At 43.3% G+C, this 18,018-nt stretch overlaps 1 protein-coding gene across 1 annotated transcript in view; it reads right to left on the bottom strand.

The window, feature by feature from the left end:
* CNTNAP2 (contactin associated protein-like 2) overlaps window positions 1–18,018 on the bottom strand; it is a 1,244,457-nt gene that overhangs the window by 841,087 nt on the left and 385,352 nt on the right. The window contains exon 2 of the mRNA XM_014946966.1: window positions 14,536–14,646. Within this exon, the coding sequence (XP_014802452.1) occupies window positions 14,536–14,646 (111 nt within the window). The remainder of the gene's footprint in view (window positions 1–14,535; window positions 14,647–18,018) is intronic.

Below are 18,018 nucleotides of genomic sequence, written 5' to 3'. Positions count from 1 at the left end.
ACATGCACAAGCAACTACCATCTCTATGTATTCAAACTGTGTTATGGGAGATGTTGCTGATCAGCTGCTGGGATCAGAAAATTAAATAATCCCAGCACTGGCTTTTGTTGGAGATTCTTTCCCAGCCATAGAAAATAGGCAACTTCTTAGAACTGAAGAAAGCAAAGCAGTTCATGTACCATCTATCTCTTTACATGTTTAAAACAACTTGGCTTGTGTATTAAAAGAAACATCTAATTTCTGTATATTCTACATTTGGCAGAATGTCAGGTAGAGGCCTCTCAGTGCAGCACTATGCTATACCCGACAATATTTCTTTCCCAGAAAAAGCACAATATTCTGTTTTGCTCAGCAACAATCCTTTTCACTTCCCTTCTACAGCATTGCCCAACGTCACCTGATTCTTTCCTCAAAACCAATTCATCTTCATCCCCAGTCTGTACTAGAAAAGCCTAAGAAGCCAGGCGTGGCTATAAGATAACTTACAGCTACTCATTCCTGATCTATAAATATTATGTAGTTAATAGACATGGTCAAGAGCTTATTTTTACATACAGTAGGACCCTTTGATCCTTACAAACATCAGAACATTTCTGACAACTTTCTTAACCAAAGCAGAATTAGCTCACTAGGAGTAAAGTGCCTAAAAGCCCAGCAGGAATGCTAAATTTGATGATAGTCAATATTGAAAAGCAAAGACATCTAAAATACAGCTTTTCAAAAATCAGCTTTTCAAGCTGTCTTCTTTTTTTCCTCACTGCTTATCAAATATACAGCCCTATAAATCTCAGTAGAAACAATTTACCTAACGCTGAGGGACTGGGGAAATGGACCCTTCACACAAATTTTGGCACAAAGAATGTTAAGTCCATCCTAAAAGAAATATAAACCTGTCCTAGAAGCAGTCAGAAAAGTTTAGAGCTCTGAAGAGACAATAGCTCATTATCAATATCTAGTTCTTTCTGAGTTGGCCGACAAATTACCAAAGATGTCCAACAGAGAACAGTATTTTCCCAGGCAAAGAATACATCAGAGTTAAACAAATGGATCGCTTCAGCAGGAAAAAAGCAGGGCAGATAGCAGGAGGAAAGGGTTAAACTGCTGTTGGACATTTCTTCTGAGGGTTACTTGGTCCTTAGCTGTCCTTCAGCACAGCTGTCCTTCAGCAAATCTCCCTACAGAAGAGAGATTTGGAAGTGTAACAGCTTTTTTTTTTAACGTATATTATTTATTTTTTATTTCTGGGTCAGCATAACTAAACTCTTATTTCTTAATTATCCCAAGTTTCTCACCCTGCAGTGGTGTAGCCACCTGCCATTCTGCACAGAGCTGACTCAAATCTCCGCTCCGGCGATAACCTAATAATGGAAAATTATTCTCTGTCTTACTCAAGGGAAGGATTTTCTCTTGCTTAAAGCGCTCCGAGCGGGATGTGCACAACAGCACTATTGTTCACCTCTTCCCTTTGCACCTATAGCTGGCTATAAAAGGCTTGTGTAAAGCTGAAGTTTGCTAAAGTAAGTGATCTTGCCTACTATGGGTTGATGCGCTTTTTTCCCTTCAAAAATCTACGTGTGCTTGTGTCATTTTTACCAATATTAAAGTGAGTTTTACACACAAACGGGTTAAAAAGTAGTTTCATGTAAGAAAGTGAGACGAAACCAAGTGAAATCAACAGCGGATCTGTGACATGGGACTGGATGCCAAGTCGAGATTATTCTGGATCCAGAGATTTTTTTTGTGACTTACATAATAACTCACACACAGAAAAAATGAGTATTAATGTTCTATCTCTTACCGTACAGCTCAGATTTGCCTGTGAATAATCTAAGTCTAATTGTGAAAGCTGAAACATGAATAATAGCTGCACTCTCTCATCCTGCAGTGAATAGACTCATTTTAACACATTATTTCTTTTCTCTCTTTCAGCACACCACTGCACTAGGAGGTTATAATGGTAGCCAAATAGCTCCCATTTCTCCCAGCATTTACACTTGTTTATGATTTATTTGGGAAAGGCAGTGCTCTGGCTGTGCTCGGAGAAGCCATCTACCCAGTTGCACCCCTCTGTGAAGGGAAAACCTGCATTTTCCGTGCGGGACCGGGTGAAACCCTCACACTGGAGGCATCTGGCCCTGCCCTTTCTGCCCACTCACTGCAGCTTTGCCCCCATTCCAGATGAGCCTCACACATCTCCAGATCTCCCTTTGAAGTACCTGTAGCTCTACCCAAGCCGAGGATATCCCCACCACCTGCTACTCCTAAATGCACTGGACCTGTCCATAGAGCTTGGCCACTTTTCCTATGTCGGGTTTTGGGGTTTTTTTAATCGAGGAGGCATCTAGCAGAACTCTTGGATGTCGTTACTGTGCATTTTTCAGCTAAAGTCTGAGCCTTTACACAAACTCCAAAATTCTATTATAAAGTGTGCCAGCTTCTAAAACAGGATAAAACTCCAGTCCCTGTTTTAAGAATTTAAATTAGACACCAGAGGTAATGTCTGTAATGCCTTTAAAGGTATTGATTATCTAACTTAGTGCCTGATTTACAAGGACTGATATCCTTCTGTGAAACACTGTCTTTATGCAGGAAAGAACCTGCCGCTGGCAAAACTCTTCTTGCACAAACACCTACACCTCACCTGGCTAACACCAACACCTCCATGTGCAGGTGATGCTTCTGTGACTGTAAACGTGATAAATGCTTCTGAGTCACATACCAAACACAAGCAACACAAGTTTAATGACATTTAGGAAGAGTGTGAGAATCACAGAATGGTTTGGGTGGGAAGGGACCTTAAAGATCATCATCGAGTCCGTTGGGCAGGGACACCTCCCACCAGACCAGGTTGCCCAAAGCCCCCTCCAGCCTGGCCTTGAACACTTGGAGAACATTTAAACTATTCCATGTGCATAGAATCATTCAGGTTGGAAGAGACCCTTGGGATCATCGAGTCCAACCATCTACCCTACTCCACAAAGTCCTCCCCTACACCATGTCCCTCAGTAAATACATGGCACATCCGTGTGAAATGTGAAGCAGCTGACTGCAGGACCACTGATATAGCTCAAGTATATATAAGATATATACCACTTACAAAGCTCGAGTATAAACTTGTCAGCCACCCCATGTTTGAGACCACCAACTCCTGCTGAAATGAAAATAAGGATGTAAGTGTTCTGAGGGGAGCTGGAGAGCTAACCAGGTCTGCCTTTTCGAGATGGTACCGAGACGAAGCCAGTAAGAACACCCAGACAAACTCCTTATTTACAGGTTCATGTCCCCATGCTGCTTGAGAAACCTTCAAAATAAATTCTGGGCTTTTAGGATAGTGGAGCGCACTGAATGTGGCTGCTCGGGGGGATAAATGGCTGGAGCTGCCCTGGTCCTTCAGGATCCTGGAAAAGTGTGATGGATGGGACCAGTCTGACTGTGACACTGCCCACCCTGCCATCAGCACAGCCCCCTTCCTGCCGGAGTCAGACGTTCATTAGCTTCAGCAGCAATTAATGAACTAAGTTGAGTTGTGTCTGAGCAAAGCTAGCTGCTCAGCAGAGCCAGGGTGGATCTGTCTGTCTGTCTGTCTGTCTGTCTGTGGCCCTGGACAGCTGCCCATTTGCCTTGTGTCTCCAGCGGGAATCGGAACCGCTGTCTCTGCAACCCACGGCTGTAGGAAAGTTTCACACACAAAGTTTCAGAGAGAGCTCAGTATTATTTTTTTTCCCTCCTCCCCATCTAGACATGCAGCAAATAAGCCAATTAGGTATTCTGAGCACTTTAATTAACAAATCAGTTACGAACTGGAAAAAACGGTCATGCTTTCTGTATCCGTCAGGCTACGGTAAATTAACATAAACTAATGATGCTTTATTTTTATCCAATTATTTGAGCTTCACTTTCCACACTTTGTTCCTTGGATTGTGTTTTGAATTAAAAGGGTCATGTTTTTCCTTTGTAAAGTTACTTTTTCAATGCATCAGTCTGACCTGGCTGTACACTGCCACTATTTTTTCCCCTTTTTGATGCATATCCTTCCTTCACAAAATCTGCTGTCTTCTTGCATGTTTTTTCCTGCTGCCCCATATATTGCTCCAGAGACTGAAAGAGACGGTGGCTTCAGAGGAATGAGTGAGTGCAGACATCTTTATTTGTATTTTTAAGAATTCCTTCTACAAAATGTTAGGTATTTATGGAAAATGTTTTATTAAGGCGAGATCACCGAAGCACAGAAAACAAGTGCTGAGGCCAGCGGAGCACAACTGTCTTAGAAACAGAGATAGAAGTATTCATGGAGCTGAAGTGAGCTGTGCTACAAATCAAAGCAGGGTGCCCAGCTATTTATTTCGAAGGTGAGGAACAAGGAAAATTGATTATGTGGTAGGATACGAGGCAGATATAAACATACAGAAAATTGTATGAATCCAGCAGTAATATTTGACCATGACCTAATAGCCATGAGGGGACAAATGCCTTTCCTACGAGGCTTTTCTTTCTAGTTCCAAAAGAACTCACAAATGAGGAGCTGAGCCTGAAGTATTTAAAAGAAGAATAAACCCGGAGGTGGAAGTTATTGTTATGCAAAAAATTTTATTAGGAATAATACCAAAAGGCCATGTCACTAATAAAATAGAAGTGATTTCATTTACTCTCACAAGTAAAGGGGCCCATCGAGGAGCTACGTCTTGAAGTGGATAAAACAAACACACACAAAACGTGAGTTACTCGTACTCTCTCTAAAACGTGCCAGAAATACTGTTGTTTATACTGGGTGCAACACAAAGAATTCCACATCCAGTGCAAACGTGTTTCTAAGGTTGCATTGATACATCAAGCATTTCAGTTATGAATAACTCTTTTTCCACATGTTTTAAATGGAAAAAGTAATTATAGAATAGGTAGCAACATTTAATTTCCCCTGATTTCCGATCACCTAATTTGATCTACTCCGTATTACATGGCATAGTGTCAGCAAATAAACCACACTGAACTGCACAACATGTTTTTATCTACAGAACGTATTTACAGAAAGGGAACTGCTGTTTGTTTATTTATTTAAAGGCAACGATATTTTAATTATTTACAAATTCTTACTCGGCAAGAGCTCTCTTATAGACAGACAAAAGCTAAGTGGATGATACTACTCTATTTCTCATGGTTGTTGTTGCTATTCTTTTATGCTACTCTATCCATTACCCTTAAGTGCTTCCCTACTCAGAAAAGCCAGCACCCAGTCATCTGGGCAGGGAATGTACAAAACACTGGCAACTCTATAACGACTTTCCCTTAAGAGGGTTTTAATCAAAATATAACGAGTGATGCTGAGTACAGGCATTCTCAGTGTGTCCTAAGGTCTTACCGACACAAGGAGATGGCAGGATTTAAGGTGATGATCTACGGTGTCCTAATTACTGTATGCTAGCACCCACTGTCCCTATCTGGACAACGTCACTGCAGAGTGAGCACCTCCTTACTTCTGAGATTCACCAGATACACACCGAAACTAAATTCCTGGCAAGTCCCCTGAAAAGAGAAGCCCAAACAGCTCAAAGAATCCAGGCTGATGCAAACCATCCCTTTTACATTCATTTTGTCAAAAGGAAAACTACAGGACAGGCTGAGAGAGCTGGGGTTGTTCAGCCTGGAGAAGACAAGGCTCTGGAAGACCTTATAGCAGCCTTCCAGTACCTGAATGGGGGCTACAGGAGAGATGGGAATGTAGGGGCAGGACGAGGGGTAATGGTTTTAAACTGAAAGAGGGGAGATTTAGATGAGATATTAGGAAGAAATTCTTTGCTGTGAGGGTGGTGAGAGCCTGGCCCAGGTTGGGCAGAGAAGCTGTGGCTGCCCCATCCCTGGAGGGGTTCGAGGCCAGGCTGGATGGGGCTTGGAGCAACCTGGTCTGGTGGGAGGTGTCCCTGCCCAGGGCAGGGGGTTGGAACTGGATGATCTTTAAGGTCGCTTTTCATACACTATTACAGAAAAGCAAACAGGAACCAGAAAAGTGATGATATTGGTTATGGTTTTGGAGGTTTTAATAGCCAGGTCTCCCCAATTTCTTCTCAAGTGAGACTCTCAGAAGCATTTTTTATATTGGAAGAGCTGTTGCAGAACAGATGTAAATGATTTACTGGGAATGATTTGGGGAATAAAAAACTCATTTTCCATCATAGACAAGTTCTTGCATCTTCCACACAGAAGCCAAAATGTAAAATTCTGCTGAGAAAAAACCCATACTGTCTCAATTTCACCTATGCCAACACCTATGCCAATTACTGATGTTTGTTTTATAGACATATCAATAATTCCAATAACAGGTCAAGATCAGCACCCTGATTAAAAAGCATCATGAAAGCCTAGACAGGGGTTACATAGTGGTGATAAAAGGACTGCTTTTTGAACATCAACTTTCCTGCAGAAGCTTCCCTCTGCATTCCATCAATTTTGTTGGCAGCTTCAGATTCTCCCCTACCACTGGACTTGAAAGCAAACCCTGGATGGCAAATTTCTTCTTCTTTATTCCACTGTGCAAAAGATAATTTCCATACATCCAAAGATTCATTATGACCTTCATACTTTCACTGTCTGCTGGGATTACTTCTGAAGTTCTGAGACTCTGCTCAGTTTCAAGCAGCTTCCAATTACATTATATAACATTACATTATGTTGAAATAATGTAGAATTTCTTCCCTAAATTAAAATGGTATGAGGTGGATGATGGGCAGCATTAATTCCTGTACTGGTGAGAAGTGTAAGGTCCAATAGCTTGGGAACCATTAAAAGGAAGATTGATAATGCATTATATCAAACGTGTGCTCCGAGTCCTCCTCATGATGTGCTGCAGTCCATTGGTTCTACTGATGGCAGGTCGTAAGACATTAGACCTTATAACCTTGACATCACATATGCAAAAGCTTCTCTAGACAGATTTTTAAAAAGCTCTAGAACGAGTTCTCTAATTGAGAACTCTCCTTTCCTCTGCTGCCACTTTAGTTAGTGAGGTGGTAGCACTAGGGGCTACTTCTGCAGAAGAATAGGTATGACAAAAATGGAAGGAACTCCGAAATCTTTCAGCTAGTCTCCTAACTAGATTTTAGTTTAGGTGTGCTACAGTGCTGTCAGTGTGCCAATGAGAATGACTCGCGTGTCAGTCATCTTGAAAAGGAAAAATAAATCTTTTTTTCAAAGGTAACACATTCTCATATTTCTCCAAATATTCAACAGGACCGTTTAACACACTTAGAAATGTTTGATTTACACAGGTACAGAATGTGAGCTGATAACTGAGAGAATATTCAAAATACTTTTTTTTAAGAAGTGAGTCTAAGGTAGAAAGTTTTAGGACTTTCTAGTATTCAAAGATTTAACTATCTTTGCTTATATTCAGAAAACAGTGATAATGACAGGAACAAAAAATAAAAGCCCTGTACCTTTCTCCTCTTCTGTGTTGCCTTTTTTTCCCACACAAACTACAGACATTTCAAAAATAATCTGTAACTTTGTTATATGGGCACTGAACAACACGCTAGTAATTTTTATAGTTTAAAAATATGATAAAACAATACAGTAGAGTGCTAAGGCTTAGTTGTTAAAAATGAAAAAGGACGTTACTTGACAGAGGATAATTTGATAGAACCTGACTCCAGCGACCTTTGTCTGAAGAGTTGCTAACTCACTGCCATTTAGCTTTGTAAGTAGAAGCTTTTTGCTTATGAGCCTTTAACAGAAGTCCGGAGGCTCCACGCTCTGCCTTCCCCACCCCTGCCCTCGCTGCCCAATTATCCACATCCTTCCAGCCTCCACACAAGCTTTGCCACATCTCACGTTCCACAGGTTCTTCTCCCCACACTTACTTTGCAGGCGTGACAGGGACAGCAGCAATTGCTTCACTGAATTTCACTGAATGTTTAGAGTTGGAAGGGACCCTAGAGATCATCTAGTCCAACTCCCCTGCCAAAGCAGGACCGCCCAGAGCTTGTCAGAGCATGTTACTCAGGAGCATCCAGGCGGGTCTTGAAAATCTCCAGAGAAGGGGACTCCACACCCTCCCTGGGCAGCCTCTGCCAGGGCTCTGTCACCCTCACCGTGAAGTTGTTTTTTCTCATATTTGAGTGGAACCTCTTATGTTCCAGCTTGTGCCCGTTGCCCCTCGTCCTCTCACTGGGAACCACTGAAAAGAGTCTGGTTCCCTCCTCCCTCAGCCCGCCCTTGAGATACTTGTCAGCATTGATAAGGTCTCCCCTCAGCCTTCTCTTCTCCAGACTAAAGAGTCCCAGCTCTCTCAGTCTCTCCTCATCAGGGAGATGCTCAAATCCTTGAATCATCTTTGTCGCCCTTCGCTGGACTCTCTCCAGTAGTTCCCTGTCTCTCTTGAACTGGGGAGCCCAGCACTGGAGGCAGGATTCCAGTTGTGGCCTCCCCAGTGCAGAGTAGAGGGGCAGAATGACCTCCCTTGACCTGCTGGCCACACTCTTCCCTACGCAGCCCAGGATCCCATTGGCCTTCCTGGCCACAAGAGCACACTGCTTGCTCATTGTCATTTTGTTGTCCACCAGGACCCTCAGATCCTTCTCTTCAGAGCTTGTCTCCAGCAGATCCACCCCTAACCTGTATTGGTGCCTGACATTCTTCTTCCCCAGGTGCAGGACCCTACACTTTTCCCTGTTGAACCTCATGAGGTTCTTCCTTGCCCAGCCCTCCAGCCTGTCCAAGTCTCGCTGGATGGCAGCACAGCCCTCCGGGGTGTCAGCCACCCCTCCCAGTTTGGTACCATCAGCAAACTTGCTGAGGATACACTCTGTCCCCTCGTCCAGGTCACTGATGAATATACTGAACAGCACTGGACCAAGTATTGACCCCTGGGGGACACCACTGGTTACAGGCTTCCAACTTGAACCTGCTCCATTAATCATTACCCTTTGGGTCCTGTCACACAGCCAGTTCTCAATCCACCTCACTGTCCCCTCATCCAGCCCATACTGCCTCAGTTTCCCAATGAGGATGTTATGGGAGACAGTGTCAAAAGCCTTGCTGAAGTCAAGGTAGATGACATCTGCTGCCCTTCCTTCATCCAACCAACCAGCTATAGCATCATAGAAGGCTATCAGATTGGTCATACATGATTTACCCTTGGTAAACCCGTGTTGCCCACTTCCAGTAACCCCCCGCTCTTCAACTAGAATCAGTGCGTCACCCAGCACTGACACCCATTAAATGAGTTGGTAAGTAGTAGTACAGCAGAGGAAACACCTTCCTTCGCTCACAGAGAGCAAAAGACAAAACAGTCTACATTTTTGGGGGGCCTTCTTGTTCCCTGCTTCTTCCCATGAGAATCAAATGAAAGCAATTTGCTTGCTTTGGGGGTCAGTGAAAGAGGGAGCTGGCATCGTACCCCCGAGCCTCGGGCTCTTTGTGATTGAGGAAGCACAGATTCACAGATGTAACCACCATGTAAATCAAAGACTCTTACTCACTGACATAGAAATTGGGGCTTCAGGTAACCACTGAATATTTTTTTCTATAATCAGCAATTTTTATTTTTTTTTTGTCCCCAGAGCAGCTCAGGAGAAGCTCAGGTAAGCTTCTCTTTGCTTACACTAATGAGAAATAAGGAGAAGAACAGGACCAAGGGGCAAGAACATGCAGCACCAAGTAAACAGATTTGGAGAGGTAAAATTTTCTAATCAAGTTTTACTCTGTCCATCAAATCTGCATTTCCTTTGAACAAAGTATATGTACTGATCTGTAAATTAGCAAAGGCTTACAGGGCTCCGAGTAGACAGCTGTGAAAAATGTGAGATATTCTCATATACTGACATCGCAAAATACCCTAACCATACATCCTGGAGGCTCAGGTTCCAGATAACTATAATTCCATGAAATTTTAGTTCTGTTTGCCTAGATGACTAGTTACGGGATTTGTAAACAAAGCGATACCAAACATTAGGAACAAATTCATGGATGTTTTTCTGCTTTTGAAGCCAACTAAAAACTCCTGAAAGTATTAAACTCTTTGATGTGCATCCTTCCAGTTGCAACAGTGATAGCAGGAAACTGAACCAGAATAACTACAGTGACAACTGCAACCTTCTTAATTACATGATGTGACTGTTCAGTAAATCAGTGTCTTAATCAATAGAATAAAATACACTATCTAGCCTGCTAAAGTGTTTTCCAGTCTAGAATGAAGTGCCGTGAAAATGGCAAAGGAAAATATAATTGGGTTGGAGACTAGAATTTTCAAATTCATATTCCTTTAATTTAAAGGGTCTGGGGCTAGGGGAGGGGGAGCTCTTTCTATTTAATGACTTGAGCATAGTGTGGTTTAAATAGCACATTTGATTTGGGAACCTATTAGCTGATAATGACTCTTTGGAGAGAAAAAAATTGGATTCCCTTATTACTGGTTTGGTTAGCAATATCTGTAATTCCATGATGTTGTAAGATAGCTCAGCATTAAGACTGAGCTATTTTCCATCATTTGTAGAAGCAGAAGCATAAACACAGGGAAGGCTGAATTGCCACATTAAACACATTTCTGAATTCTGCAGTGATTTTACTGGCACTAGAATCAGGAAAGCAAACCCAGGTAATGTACATATTGAAACTTGAGTTTTGAAAAGTATGTATGCTGGGCTTCATGGGAATCATGGGATGGGTGACAGCAGTTGAAAGAAGTTGCTGTATAAGCAGAGAGATGCAACTAAATTTAAAATGACCTTTTGAGAGAGTAATTAAGCAACTGCTTGATAATGACAGCACCGTAGATCCATATTGCTACGGAAATATCATTAAAAGAAACTCCACTCTAGCAATTATAAGGGTAAGAAAGGGGAGTGTAAATACAATTAAAAGAAAAAACTGAAATTCCCAATGTCTGATTTGCCTTTCACTTACAAAAGAATAAGAGGTCTAGTAAACTAAAAGGAGAAATAGTCATCTCAAATCAATTTGAAGGTCCTGCCCAGCAAGCTGATGTAAAGCTGTATTTTATTAAAGTGATACTAATGACTTTTTTTATATTTTAGAACAGGGAATAGAATGCAAATGAACATAAATGTGATCAGATAGAGCAGAATTCAACCTAAATGATGAGCAGTGTTTTAGAACCGAGCTGTCCCTTAACTGCTTTCACCCAGACAACGAGCAGTTGAAAACACAAAGTGAGGGACCCACCTGCCTTTCAACCCCCACGTTCAGACACACCCCAACAGAAGGACTGAGAATTCTAATGTGAAAAAATTAAGGGCAATGCTGAAGTGAAATCCTGAAGCCGGCATAAAACCAGCATCTATTCTCATTCAGAAGTCATCTTCTAAATTCCTGGAGCAACAAACAATGTTATCTGCAGGCCTACAACCAACGCAACGGCCAACACCAGGAACAGGCCACAGGCTCTGCATCAGGATGAGAGCTTGGGGGTCACGGCTTCTCTAGGCTGGGCTTCAGCTTCTGTTTGCCTCGTTTAATTGTAACAGCAGTTCTCTAACCACCAGGTAACACAGCCCAATCGGTGTTACCTCTAACTCAGCTTTGTGATTGCACAGGCTAGCGACTATGGGTATAACGATTTTGGTGTATTTCTCTGCCTGAATTAGGTATTCTGCAGAGAACAAGCTATTGCTGTAGGACAAAAATGCAGCGTAGAGGACTACAACCGTGGGACGATGGCAGAGGTGTTGAAAATACAGGCACAGGGTGGTACCAGAGGGAGCAGGGCTGTAAGCAACTCACCAGGTCAATTAGCAGTCATTAAAAGAGAGCAACCTCTGGAGCTGGCTAAGGCTGATTTTAGAGAACAAAAAAAACAAGAGAACAAAGAGATCAAAGAAGAAGAATCCTACACAGGTAAAAAATCTATGTGCAGAGAATTCAGACATAGGGAGCTGTGGTCTAGTAAAGATCAATGTCAGGTCCTGAGGGTACCAGCAGGTCATAATTGCCTTGCCCAGTCCCCCTGGGGACCCACTCTGCCTTCCTGAGCCATGTCCTAGGTGTACCTATGCCCACCCCATTTCTTCCCCAGTTGTGGATTGAGCTCCCTGGCTCAGCATCAGACCTGGCTCGTCCCTTCCTGTGCGAAGATCTCCAGACAACTGGCAGAACCTGCTGGTGCCACCAGCAGTGCCCACCAAGCTTGTGGACAGGGGATGGTACCCCAGCAGCCAGGGCTGCCCATGTCTTCTGCTTGGTCACCCTCATGGCTCAGGTCCCATTACCTCATTCCCTGAGAACACCTATAATTAACCTCCAGCAGAGGTTAACCTCAACCTCAATGCTGTCACTGACATCTGTGTCCTCCTCCCAGCAAAGAGTCTGGGATGGTGACAATGCACCATAGCCTCCACCCCAGCTAGAGCCGTCCACCAAAAGGCTTGGAGGAGCTGGGACAGGGGGAGTGTAACACCAGGGAAAGGGATAGAGACAAGGAAGTTTGTGTATATAGTCTGGTGTATTATTGAGACTTTTCTCCCTAACAGTATGTTTTCTTCTCTTTCTTTTTTTTTTTTCTTTTTTTTTTTTTTTTTTTTTGTAATAACAGATAGACCAATATTTATTCTTTGATTAGGATTACAATCAGGCTAACAGTAAATTCATGGCTTTGCTCATAAGGTGTGTGTGGGGGAGGTTTAACTCAGAATCTTCACAAACAGTAGTATAAAAAATTGGCGGAGAACATGGGAAGGCAAGGGGGCTCAAGAGAGCTGGACAATATTCAAACATTGCCTTCTCCAAGCACAGGACCACTGCATTCCCAAGAGCAAGAAATCAAGCAAGGGAAGCAGGAGACTTGGGTGGTTGAGCAAAAAAACCTAAAACTGAAAAAACTAAAGTGGAAGAAGGAGGTTTACACCAAGTGGAAGAAGGGACTGACCACTTGGGAGGATTACAGAGAAGCTGTTAGACTCTGTAGGGAAGAAACAAGGAAAGCCAAGGCCTCCTCGGAATTAAAATTGGCAAGAGATGTCAAAGACAACAAGAAGGGGTTCTTCAATTCTATTGGAGGCAGAAAGAAAACTAAAGAAAATGTGGGCCTGCTGTTGAATGAGTCGGGCCATGGTAACAGAAGATGTAGGGAAGGCTGAGTTGCTGAATGCCTTCTTTGTCTCAGTCTTTACTGCTCAGGCCAACCCCTGGGAGCCATGGGCTTTGGATGAATCAGAGAAAGTCTGGACTAAGGAAGATCTTCCCTTGGTGGAGGAGGACCAAGTTAGAGATCAGTTAAGAAGGCTGGACATCCACAAGTCCATGGGTCCGGATGGGATACACCCGAGAGTGCTGAGGGAGCTGACAGAAGTCATTGCAGGGCCACTCTCCATCATCTTTGAGAGGCCCTGGAGAACAGGCGAGGTGCCCAAGGACTGGAGAAAGGCCAATGTCATCCCAGTCTTCACAAAGGGCAAGAAGGAGGACCTGGGAAATTACAGACCAGTCAGCCTCACCTCCATCCCTGGAAAGGTGATGGAACACCTCATCCTGGGTGTCATCTCAGAGCATATGGAGGAAAAGAAGGCTATCAGAAGTAGTCAACATGGATTTACCAAGGGGAAGTCACGTCAGATTAACCTGATAGCTTTCTATGATGGCATGACTGGCTGGAAGAGGGCGGTGGATGTTGTCTACCTTGACTTCAGCAAGGCTTTTGACACCATCTCCCACAGCATCCTTGTAGCTAAGCTTAGGAAGTGTGGGTTAGATGAATGGACAGTCAAGTGGATTGAAAACTGGCTGAAAGACGGAACCCAAAGGGTTGTGATCAGGGGCACAGAATCCAGCTGGAAGTCTGTAACAAGTGGTGTTCCCCAGGGGTCAGTGCTGGGTCCAGTCCTCTTCAATACATTCATCAATGACCTGGACGAAGGGATGGAAGGTACCCTCAGCAAGTTTGCTGGTGACACAAAACTAGGAGGGGTGGCTGACACCCCAGAAGGCTGTGTGGCCATACAGAGAGACCTGGACAGGCTGGAGAGTTGGGCAGAGAGGAACCTGGTGAAATTCAACAAAGGCAAGTGTGGGGTGCTGCACCTGGGGAGAAATAACCCCCTGCACCAGGACAGGTTGGGGGTGACCTGCTGGAGAGCAGCTCTGAGGAGAAAGATCTGGGAGTCCTGGTGGACAACAGGATGACCATGAGCCAGCAATGGGCCCTTGATTCACAATTGATTCACAAGCTAATTCCCCAAGAATCTGTGAAATGTTAGGTTTTAGGACTTTTAGATTTATAGTATTTAGAAAAACATAAAACTAATAATATTCAGAATACTAATTTTCTGTTAATCGAAATTTTCATGTTTAAAAGTATGATTCCTGTGAAATTAAGGCAGAGATGGGTATCAAAATGGTATTCTGATAGGCAATTACTGCCACCCACAATGACATAGAAATTCATTACGTTTACCAAAACAGCCCATCAGACAACTAAAACTTTGTTAAAACAAGCAATAATATTCTACGTAAAAAGCATATTGAAAATATCACTAGTGATGTTTTTTTTTTTTCTTGAAAAATCCGAAGGTTAAGGCAGAGAGCACCCCTTACCTCCTCGCTTGTTTAACTTGGCATACCCTGGCACGTAGCTGCTTGTCATCGACGAGGAGCTGCTGAAGGAGGAGTGGGGTAACGCTGAGACCAGAGGTTCATCACACTTTTCTGAAACACAAGAAAAGAGATTCACTTTATGCTGTTCATTATTCACACCTACTAAGGGGCAATGCACCCTTTATTTTTCTCTTGGGTAGTAACGTAATGACATGCCTGCCCAGGGAGGTGGTGGAGTCACCATCCCTGGAGGGACTTAAGAAACGTGTAGATGTGGCACTTCAGGACATGCTCTAGTGCCCGAGATTATTGGGGGGCTTTTTTGTGTGTCTGTGTATGGTTGGACTTGATGATCTCAAAGGTCCCTTCCAACCATGAAGATTCTGTGATTCTGTGATAAACCAGCCTTGGTATTTTCATACTTGGTAAAAAATACCAGTACTTGGGATTTTTGTGTCGGGTGCTGGGGGCTGACCTGCTGGAGAGCAGCTCTGAGGAGAAAGACCTGGGAGTCCTGGTGGCCAACAGGATGCCCAGGAGCCAGCAATGGGCCCTTGTGGCCAAGAAGGTCAATGGCATCCTGGGGGGCATCAGGAAGAGTGTGAGCAGCAGGTGGAGGGAGGGAGGGCATCCTGCCCCTCTGCTCTGCCCTGGGGAGGCCCCAGCTGGAGCACTGGGACCAGTTCTGGGCTCCCCAGTTGCAGAAGGACAGGGAACTGCTGGAGAGGGGACAGCGGAGGCTACAAAGATGATCAGGGGCCTGGAGCATCTCTCTGATGAGGAAAGGCTGAGGGACTTGGGTCTGTTTAGTCTGGAGAATAGAAGGCTGATCAACACTTATAAATACTGAAAGGGTGGGTGTGAGGAGGATGGGGGCAGTCTTTGTGCAGTGGTGCCCAGGGACAGGACAAGAGGAAATGGGCACAAACCTGAACATAAGAAGTTCCACCTAAACATGAGGAGGAATTTCTTTCCTGTGAGGGTGGCAGAGCCCTGGCAGAGGCTGCCCAGGGAGGGGGTGGAGGCTCCTTCTCTGGAGACATTCAAGCCCACCTGGACACGTTCCTGTGGGACCTGCTCTGGGTGGACCTGCTTTGGCAGGGGGGTGGACTAGATGATCTCCAGAGGTCCCTTCCAACCCCATAGCATTCTGGGATTCTGTACATGTGGAATGCATGCAGCTACGTCCAACAGTTAAGTAAAAAAAACCCACACCCAAACCAAAAAAAAACCCCAAACCAACAAAAAAGCAAACCCACAACCCCCCCACACACACACCAAACCACGAGAAAACCCATAAACAAATAAACTACACAGGCACACACCCCCTGACATGAGAAAATAAAGACTTCATCAAAGTCAGGACAAAATTAGGTAATGGTAACGTAATTAGGTAATGGTGGCCTAACCTTGGGCCACCACTGTCCTCATAGATACTGTAAACGAACAAAAAAGCCTACCCTGATATATCTGGAATGTTTTTAATGACAAGAAAATGTAATGCTAAAGAAAAATATTATCACGAAAGCTTTGTGAAAAGTAGATAAGATATAAACTTTCAGTTCTGTAATAAAAGTGCTAATAACCTGATATTTTAAAAAAGAAAATAAATTCGTCCACATGAATAAATGCCTCTCAATTATCACACTTACTGAAAAGAAATTAACAAAATAATCTTTTTAAAAAATATATAATCTCCATAATCCATTCAAGCACTTCACTTCTACTTTGCTCAGTATGAAGAAGATTAACTTGGTATTAGCATCTAAGATGGGAGAAAACAAAATCAAAATCTTTGCCCTTCTAATGAAAAGGAAAGTTTAAAATAAACCTGCTGTTGTATGAAGTTATGTAAATTAGAATAAAGGGAACCAGCTTTGGATTTTTTCAAATACTTAGATAATTAAAGTACTGCCCTTTGTTCTCGTTTTTCCTCCGTCGTTTCACCAGATGGGTGAAATATGTAGGTTAAATTGCTCGTTTGCATTTCAGGTACAACCTATCACAGCAGAAAAAAAATATATATGTAACCTGCCCTGATGGGATTGGCTCATCCTTTTAAACACAGGGGCTGCAGGGCAGCTCTGCCACCAGCAGAAACACCCCGGGGTGTGTACCTGGAAAGCATCACATCACCCCTGATGGGCAGAGGGGAGCCCACACGGTGACTGAATTAATCCTGCCCTCAACCGAGGAATTTTAAGGGAAATAAAAAGGATTGCGACTGAATCCACTCATTTATAATGCAGGTCTCTTAAAAAATTTCCAGGCTCTTGTAATGAAAAATAAAATGACTTACACAGCAATAGAAACCGAAGCACAGAAGTACAGAAGAACATTAGTTCATGAATCAGTGCTTTGACATTTAACAAAATAAATAAGTTTTCTTCGAAAATCTCTGAGAGTTTGTTAAGGGAGAAAACAAAATTCATACCGGCATAAAGGCAGAGGCAAGAGCAAAGGGCAATTGCTTTGCACTAAATTAAAGAACAGTTCCAATGACTCCAAAGTTCACTGCCGCGCTATTTAATGATGGGATTTTGACAAGGGAAGATAAATAGTTTTAAGCACTATTGTTTATACCATGAAACAGGGGGATCGATTCCCCTCCTCCCCCTGCTTCGGCTGCAGCTACACAGCACGTTTGGTCAGAGGACCACAGTGCCTTCTGCTCACCATCCCATCCCATCCCATCCCACCCCATCCCATCCCACCACCCATCCAAGCAGCCCCCCAGCAGAGGTGCAGCGTGGAGCAAGGGCTTATGCATTAAGATCTCGGGGGCCAGGCTGCTATTATTTCCAAGGTTAGAGCTTAAGAACAGAAGTGTGCTTCAGAACACTTAGAGCAGACTGAAGTGCTCATTACAAATTTTGCCCTAAATGTCAGAATCACAGAAAGACGGACTCAACCGACCAAGTTGTTCTCGTGCATTTTTTTTATCTAGAGCTGTATTTTTGGTGGTTGGTAAAAATGGGGTTTCAGCTAGAAGACTGCTAGCAAACAGCCCTCACTGCAGCCAGCAGTGATTTGGGGTCATTTGTCATTAATTCCCTGGTCTAGGTAAAAATGGAATGAAACATTTAAAAGCAGAAGAACACATCATCAGAAATATTTAAAAAATACTTTACCAAACCTGTTCATAGTATTTTCCTCTGCTTAATCTCACATGATATTTACTGTTAAGAAAAAATATGTTCTCATTATTAATGAGAGCTCAGGCTGAACAAGTAAAGCACCTCTGTCCTTTGTTCAGTTTCCTGTGTTGTTCTTGGGTTTTTTAGTATATTTTTAAAGCAAACTGTTAGGTTTATACAGTTTTGCCCCAACCATAGTTTCATACGAGGGTGGGGTTGGGCTGGGGAGGATCATCTTCATGCATCTTCATGGAAGAATATTGGGAATAGAAAGATTTAGCTACAAAACTGTTTGCTACTTATGCAGTTTGAGTAATTCCAGAATGTAATTGGAGGCTATTAGTCA

The sequence above is a fragment of the Calidris pugnax genome, unplaced genomic scaffold (genome assembly GCF_001431845.1).
Source record: "Calidris pugnax isolate Ruff unplaced genomic scaffold, ASM143184v1 scaffold71, whole genome shotgun sequence".
Classification (NCBI taxonomy): Eukaryota; Metazoa; Chordata; class Aves; order Charadriiformes; family Scolopacidae; genus Calidris; species Calidris pugnax.
Note: the sequence above shows the minus strand (reverse complement) of the source record. Positions and strands in the feature narration are given on the sequence as shown.